This window comes from Dendrobium catenatum, unplaced genomic scaffold, assembly GCF_001605985.2.
Source record: "Dendrobium catenatum unplaced genomic scaffold, ASM160598v2 fragScaff_scaffold_157, whole genome shotgun sequence".
NCBI lineage: Eukaryota > Viridiplantae > Streptophyta > Magnoliopsida > Asparagales > Orchidaceae > Dendrobium > Dendrobium catenatum.
In genome coordinates this window covers 1,157,869-1,166,295 of record NW_021318619.1, presented here as the reverse complement: position 1 = coordinate 1,166,295, position 8,427 = coordinate 1,157,869, and the positions used below count along the sequence as shown (strand labels likewise).

Genomic DNA, 8,427 nt, shown 5'->3' with positions numbered 1-8,427 from the left:
AAATTTCATTAATAATTCACAACTATTTTCTTAGAAATTTAGGGACTACTTAGTTTACTGAAAAATAAATGTGTTGTATTTAAAATATTTGAAATATTTATATTTATGCAAAAGGAATACAGGATATTATTATTATTTATTTAACTTGAAGTAAAAATGAATGTAAGGTAAAATAAAATGATAATGATATCCAACAGCGGTGGTCGGTGGTGGCGGTTTTCGGTGGATGGCGGTTGGTCGGTGGTTAGACAACCGGCGACCGTGGCTGATGATTTAATTCACTTTTACTAGAATGGTATTCAGGCCAATTTTGAGCTTGAGTACCAACCTAAATTCGACCTAAAATTTATAAGCTCAACAATTTAAGCTCGAATCTGATTCTTCATGTCAAATTTTCGTAACAAATCATTTATTTGATAATAGGTCATCAATTCCATCATCTACTAGCATGAGTTTGAACTAAAAGATCAATAAATTATTAAAAAAAAAAAGATCCAATCCCAAAATTTAAAATAGTCCAACGGTTGGAATTGATGAACAAGAATTCTACGGAAGAGACTCTGTAAATAAATATTGAAATGAGATATTACATAATACGAATGAAAGATGAGATTTTTAATTTTCCTAAAAAAAAAAAGATGTGATTTTACAAAGTCAAAAATGGCAGATAAAAATTATTGCTGCCCATTAGTTGAAACCAACCGGAAACAATTAAAAAAGAAAGACGTTGGATGAGTATGTAAGATTGTGATCGAGAGGTGAGAGGAGGAGCAGAAATTACTGCAACTTTCCAATTTGCAGCCATAAATTTTTGGTCGGATTTGAATAAAATAGTTTGATTATTTAGATGTGGATCTTTCCATTTATTTTATTTTATTTTATTTTAATTTTCTCCCACTCCATTTGCACTTGTGCGACTTCAACCTGTCACTATCGCTCGCCCTAAAAAGAAGAACAGTATGGAAATAAAGACGATAGGCGGTGAAAGGATGACCTATGCCTGCGTTTATTCTCAGAAGAGATCGATAAGTAGAGATCAACGCGATCGGATTCGTCGTCTTTGACATCGTATCTGCTCTTCAGCTGAAGCTAGGCCGAAACTTCAATCAAAGGTGGGTTTTTTTTTTTGGTTTCTACTTCGTTACAGTTTCAGTAGTTGGATTCTCTTGTTCTTTTGTTTTTTCAAGTTAGAATATTTGGAAATCTGTTTTTTTTTTTCTTGAGTTTGGACTGGAATTGAAAGAGTTTTTTTTCAGTGTTTTCTGGATTGCTGGTGATGCCGATGTAGAGGAAAGGGAGAGGGGGTTTTCAGCCAAAAGATTTGTTGGGGGTTTCGCGTTGAGACAAACGAGATAGAAAAAAAGGGAATTTTATAGATCGATCGTTCCCTCTTTGTTTCTTTTTGGTTATTGCAAAGGTTGCACTTTGGCTTGTTTGAGTGTTAACGGGGCTGAAGGGCTCCGGTCAGTGGATGTATTTTCATTGGTGAGATATCTGGTTGAGGATTTTGAGCGGATCCCAAAAGATACTGTGGAGATTTGGGCGTTTTCGTCGATCCTATGTGCCATGAGAAATCTCTTTCATGCTGACACCTTCAAGGAAAATCAGGTTCATACGTTTAATCCTCAGTCATGGCTTCAGGTGGAGAGGGGAAAGGTTTCCAAGTTCTCTTCTCACTCTCCTGCTTCCATGTATGTATTACATGCCTTTGAAGTTCATTTATTTTTTTCTTTTTCAAAATTTTTATGATGCTTGAACTTTTGTTTTGTTTCATTTTCATGAAGAGAATCTCTTATCAAGGTTGCTGAACCTCCTGTTCTCCCTTTCTTCAAACCGGTTGACTATGTGGAGGTCTTGGCTCAGATCCATGAAGAGCTAGAATCCTGCTTGCCTCATGAGAAAGCAGAGGTATACTTGCTACAATTTCAGGTATTTAGGGGTCTTGGAGAGGTTAAATTGCTCCAGAGGAGCTTGCGTTCTGCTTGGGAGACAGCAAGCACAGTTTATGAGAAGCTTATTTTTGGAGCTTGGCTTAAGTATGAGAAAAAAGGAGAAGAGCCTATCTCTGATCTCCTTGCTTCATGTGGGAAATGTTCTCAGGAATTCAGGATCCTGGGTGTTGCCCCTGAAATCCCTCTTCAGGATTCTGAGGTAATGAGTGCTTGTAATTTAGGTAAAATAGAGCCAACCAACGTCGTATACTTCCGAGTAAGAGAAGAATATATAGCATGTGATCGGCAGAAGATTGCCGATTTGTCGCCGCCATTCAACACCATGCTTAACGGGTGTTTCACCGAGTCAATTCAAGAAGTAATAGATATGTCTGAGAATAACATCTCGCCCATAGGTATGAGAGCAATCTGCAACTTTAGCCTGTTGGGAAGTTTAAATGAATTGTTATCCTTGGATATTTTGTTGGAAATATTGATATTTGCAAATAAATTCTGTTGTGAGAAGCTGAAAGTGGCCTGTGATAGAAAGTTGGCATCTTTGGTTTCTTCAAGGCAAGATGCTGTGGATCTTATGGAGTGTGCACTGGAGGAAAATTCTCCTGTTCTTGCTGCTTCTTGTCTACAGTTTTTCCTCCGGGATCTTCCTGATTGTATAAATGATGAGCAAGTTGTTAGAATCTTTTCCACTGCTAATAAGCAGCAAAGATTCATCATGGCTGGACATGCTTCCTTCTCACTCTACTGTTTGCTAAGTGAGGTTTCAATGAATGCTAATCCAAAGTCAGAGGTCACAGCTTCCTTTTTGGAGAAGTTGGTTGTGTCTGCTGTGAATTCCAGGCAGAAACAGATAGCGTTTCATCAGCTTGCCTGTGTGAGGCTTTTGCGAAAGGAATACGATGAAGCAGAACGTCTTTTCGGTGCTGCTGTTGCTGCTGGGCATGTCTATTCTGTTGCTGGTTTGGCTAGGGTTGCTTGCTTTAAGGGCGATAAGCGTTCATCTTATGAAAAGCTTAGCTCTGTGATTTCTTCGTATAATCCTCTCGGCTGGATGTACATGGAGAGATCTTTGTATGCTGATGGGGACAGAAAGTGGGAAGACCTTGATAAGGCTACTGAGTTAGATCCCACTCTTCTTTATCCTTACATGTTTCGAGCATCATTCTTGATGAGAAAGCAAAGTGCTGAGGCGGCTCTCATGGAAATTAACCGTGTTTTGGGGTTCAAATTAGCTTTAGAGTGTTTGGAACTGCGGTTTTGCTTTTATTTGGCTCTTGAAGATTATAGAGCTGCGCTACGTGATGTACAAGCAATCCTTACTTTGTCTCCAGATTATCGAATGTTTGAAGGACGTGTGGCGTCTTCTCAGATGCGAACACTTGTTCAGGAACATGTTGAGCAGTGGACGACCGCTGATTGCTGGCTTCAACTTTACGAGCGGTGGTCAGCAGTGGATGATATTGGATCTCTTTCTGTTATCTATCAAATGCTTGAGGCAACAGATGCTGCAAAAGGAGTTTTATACTTTAGGCAGTCTCTGCTTCTTCTCAGGTATATGCTACCTTTGTTTATAATGATAAATATAACTTCATTGTTTGGGATCATTTCATCCTTCAATACCAAGTACTTTAGTTGCTCCAATGGTAGAGTTCAACTTGGTATTCTCTCCTGACATATATGTATATTAGAAAAAACTCTCCATTCAATGAGGTATCTTCCATTCAATATGTCCCATCATTCTCTTATTGAAGACATGACTAGATTTATGTGAGCTTAGGAACCATGTATTATGTATATCAGTAATTATCGAAGCGATGGTGTGCACTAACTAATGTGGCAAGAACTTGTGAATTTGGTTGATAGATTGAATTGTCCAGAAGCAGCCATGCGAAGCTTGCAGCTTGCACGTCAGCATGCGGCCAGCGAACACGATCGTCTAGTTTATGAAGGATGGATTTTATATGATACTGGTCATTGTGAGGAAGGGCTTCGCAAAGCCGAGGAGTCTATCTCGATCCAAAGGTCTTTTGAGGCCTTCTTTTTGAAAGCATATGCCCTGGCAGATTCAAGCCCTGATCCTTCATGTTCTGCAACTGTTATCTCACTTCTTGAAGATGCATTGAGGTGTCCTTCAGATAGGCTTCGAAAGGGCCAGGTACTCCCAGCTTTCTTTGACAAAAGTGTGCTTTATTATTATTTATGGCACTTTTGATAAATTGTTTAATTTGAGTATACCATGAAACTGTTTGTTCTCTTGTATAGCTTTTCTTGTTTATTGAATCTATTTTATTTTCCTTGCTCTATTTTTTGTTTGAAGGTTTCAACTTTAGCTTGAGAAATTCCTAGTTACATGTTATGTGAATGAGTCTTATAAATTTCTTTATTTTTAAATGAAGCTGCAAACTTTGAAAATTTTTATATTTAGCTCAGGTCTGATCCTAAATATGAAGTGTCAAGTCATTGTAGCTTCATTAATAATGTAAAACTATATTAAATCCTCTAAATTCTTTCTTGCTTTTTATTTGTCCAGTATATCAATGTTTGATGTCTTTATTGATCTTCAATTCTTTTATTTATTTTGTTTAATATTGTTTATAAGTACATTTCGAGTTGATCTGGTTTTTGTTTGTACACAATATTCCATTTAGTTATATAACGTTACCGATGTCTTGAAATTGAAATTTCTAATTTGCATGCAATTAGCTGCTTTAGGAATGCAGAGAATTATTTTTGCTATAACGGTACTACTGCTTGAGCTTCTTCTCCTGGCATGGTTAGTTGTAGAAAGTCAAAAAAATTACGCATTACAAGAAACTAGAAAGTTCCCAATATTTAATAGAAACTAGCAACATCCATAGCCTCAAAAAAATTGTTTTTTTTTTTTAATTTTTACTGAGCCCACTTGGTTGCAAAAGTAGATTGCTCAGATTTTTATGTTACCTCAGCGGCTCTTCCATTATGTGGTCTAATGGTTCATTAAGAGTTATTCATTGACATGAGAAGAAGCCATTAGGGGATATTATACAAAACTAAGAGGTTGATTTATCTTCTACTGAAAGTAAAAATGGGGAAAAATGTCAAACCATGTTGTGGTTCACCTTTTCTTCCGTGGTCAAGCTTACAAGAGGTGATCAATGATGTGCTGAAGGTGGGAACAATTTGTGTGCTTATCAAGGCTTTGTGAATTAACTTCATGGATGAAGTTCATATCCTTAGAACAAAATATGTATGTTTCTATAGGGTAAGATTTGATAATTGTTGACTTGTAACTGACGTCCAACCGCCTTCACGCACCAGCTGGCTGAACTCGCATAACCGACGACTTCAACCACCCATTACCCACAATCTACTCAAAAGACGCTCATAACTTTCACACACTCTCATAACTCCCACTCACGGCACAAAAACCCCCTCAGTTATTCTCTTCCTCTCACGCACACTTACATTGAGGCGATAGGAAGTTTTTGGCTCTAATCTTTGTCTTCTCCGAGCAATCAAACTGACCTCGTCCTCGACCTCCACCCTCTACTCATCCTATCAACCTCCAATCCTCCTACTTGTACCCGAACGTCGTAGCCGACGTGCCCTAGACGACTGAACCTCAGTCGCCGAGCCCGACCAGTGCTTGCCATCGTGCCCTAGCCATCATTTCTTTGATCTCTTGCTCTCTTCCGCAAAGAATCGAAACTCCTCAACTTGTCGTCGGATTGGCTCCCGCCTTTGCCTACTCTGCCTAACCAGTCACCGGCTTGGTGCCTCCATCATGCTCAATCCGCCGTCGAGTTCACCTGCGCCCTAGCCCGACGCCTGGCCTTGTCCGAGTCCCTCTCTTTGTTATCTTTTACATATTTATTATATTATGTTATATATATATATATATATATATATAAAACTTAATGTAATAATAATAATAAAAGAAAGGCAAGCAATGTTCACTACAGCAGGAGAAATTTGAAGGAAGTCCCGGAGTTGATATGGTCCCCCGAAGCCCTTGTTCAATGATCTGATCCGACCGAGTGGATTGAAGACTTAAAGACTGTTTCCGAGGTCGATTCGCTCCCCCAAACTCCTCGTTGTTGATTTGATCCGGTTGATTCGCTCCCCAAACTCTTCTCTGTTGATTTCATGCGGTCGAGTTAAGCCAAAAGGGCAAGTATCCTTCCCAACCTCCCTTTGGGGGAGGAGACGTTGGGAGGCTATCGAAATCAAAACTAACAAGGACCCCTCACAAGTAATTTCAAATGAAATAATTCAAATTAATGAAAAAATACCTTATGTGTTAAAAAGTCTCTGGATAAGGTGTTTCGAAATTATATTATTAAAGGGGCAATTTCCTAATGAAAGCATGATTGACAACTTGGGGAAAAATATGTCACCTTTCACACTTAAGCGTTTTGTATAAAAGCACCTTAGGATGCCCTACTTAGCTACTATCTACCTCTTTATATTGAATGAAGTCATCCTACTAGAAGAGAAGTATTAAATCGACAAGGACTTTCAAATTAAAAAAAATGCTGGCAGTTCATCTCATGTAGTTGTGAAATCTATATTTTCAACAAGGTTATTTGATAATAATGGTGATCCATTGGTAGAAAAATATTCTATAAAGGAACATTGACTTACCTAAATATGTAGTGATAGTTTAAAAAGAAAATTATCACCGGATATCCTTTATAATGAATACATCATAGATGAAGGCAAAAATTTTCTAGAAAGTCCATGGAGTGAGATTTGATGCTAGCAAGTAGCAACTTTCTCTATATATTATTTGTAATGCGAACTTTGGTTGTGGGATTTGTAACTAAAGATGCTAAATGAGTCAGCATCTATAAAATAAATATTCATTTGATGGATGATTTTCACTATGTTTTGAGTTACCAAGACATGTTGCTTGTGAAAGGTCAAGATCAATTAATAGATGATTATATTATATTGAACCAACTTCCTATAAATGTGAACTAACTTCCAAGGCAATTGGTCGCATTATTGAAAAGTGATAGCTATCATGTTATTGTTGATGTTATCGGACATTAATGATGCATCAAATCAAGCTCCATTACTTATTTGTACGCTTGTTAGTGAATACGTCAAATAAGAGCTTATAGAAAAGACACTAACTAGAGTCATTCTGAATGATTCTTAACAATGTAACTAAAACATATGGGCAAAATTGAAATATAGATATAATGAAAGAAATTTGCTTGCTCATTAAGAGAGATAAATATAAGTTTTATTCACCACAATGATAAGATCATATGATAGCATGATTATGAATATAGAGGCTCAAGATTTGAAGGATAAGATGCTTAAAGTGAAAAGTAAAATCTAATACACTTAAAAGCCACCGAATCCACAACATTTATACAAGCGGACAGAAGGCTATATTTCTATAATAACTTCAATCTATATATTAAAACATACCATAAATGTGCTTCGATAAATGTGTTAAAGTTACAAACATAAATATCCGAGAATGCTGCATGGGGTCAAATGTTCATTAATATAAAATTTTATTTCTAAACTAAACACAACATGCATGTGCTCCAACTATCTTATTCGATTCTTAAATCCAACTTTCTGAGAATGCTTCGCGGGTCAAATATTTCTAAACTAAACACAACATGCATGTGCTCCTACAAACATTCAGTGACTTTAATGTCACCCCTATGATGACCTTGTTGACAGGAAATATCAACCGGAGATGTCAAATTTCAAATATAACAAAAGTCTGAAATCTTAAAGTAAAAAATATCACTTAAAACCTAAAACTAAATTCTGTCCACCTCCTGCAATCATTTGTTGGGGGTGAAAATTTTGAAATTTATCTCAGCTCACAAAGAGCGAATGTTGTGTCAGGTGTATCACTAAGATTCATCATCAAATAATTTCTTGCCAGCAGGGATGTGGCACATGCCCTCTTATCAGGTGGTTTTGCCGCAAAATGACATCATTATATTTCAATCACGACCAAAGCCCGTATGTTCCCTAATGACTTCAAACTCTTGAGTAATGAATCATAGGGTATATTCGATAGGCATAATGCCCTCTGTCAGCTAAGGTAGATTCATATATATCCCCTTAGACAAATACTAATCCAAGTCTACAATGTATTCTTGGATGAAGCAACCCATGACTGCTGATAAGGTATCTTTGTCAGGTTGGGTCGACTATCTCCTATGACTAAGTAGACCAGGGAACATGACAGCCCGAGATGACAGAACCATGAGATCTTGATCGGGCTCTTCTTCCCTCCCCCAATCATCAGTTTTAAATTTACTGTGATTAACTTTAAGTTTGAAACTACAAAATTCATATCCCGAATTCAAACACTAAAATTGTTGCTATTATACATTGGATTTGCAATCTATGCGACCTCTTTAACAACTAGCCTTAATCGAAAGTACTCTCTTGTTACCGGGAGGTGTAATTAACTATAGGGGTCTGCGCCTATAGGAAACAAGAACTTATATCATAAATT

General features: G+C 37.3%; 1 protein-coding gene across 1 annotated transcript in view; it reads left to right on the top strand.

Moving 5' to 3' along the window:
- Positions 1 to 861: 861 nt before the first annotated feature.
- Positions 862 to 8,427, top strand: part of LOC110114544 (ETO1-like protein 1) — a 12,322-nt gene continuing 4,756 nt past the window's right edge. Inside the window, exons 1-4 of the mRNA XM_020847461.2 lie at positions 862 to 1,112; positions 1,257 to 1,691; positions 1,785 to 3,500; positions 3,813 to 4,104. Coding sequence (XP_020703120.1) covers positions 1,567 to 1,691; positions 1,785 to 3,500; positions 3,813 to 4,104 — 2,133 coding nt within the window. The 5' untranslated portion in view covers positions 862 to 1,112; positions 1,257 to 1,566. The remainder of the gene's footprint in view (positions 1,113 to 1,256; positions 1,692 to 1,784; positions 3,501 to 3,812; positions 4,105 to 8,427) is intronic.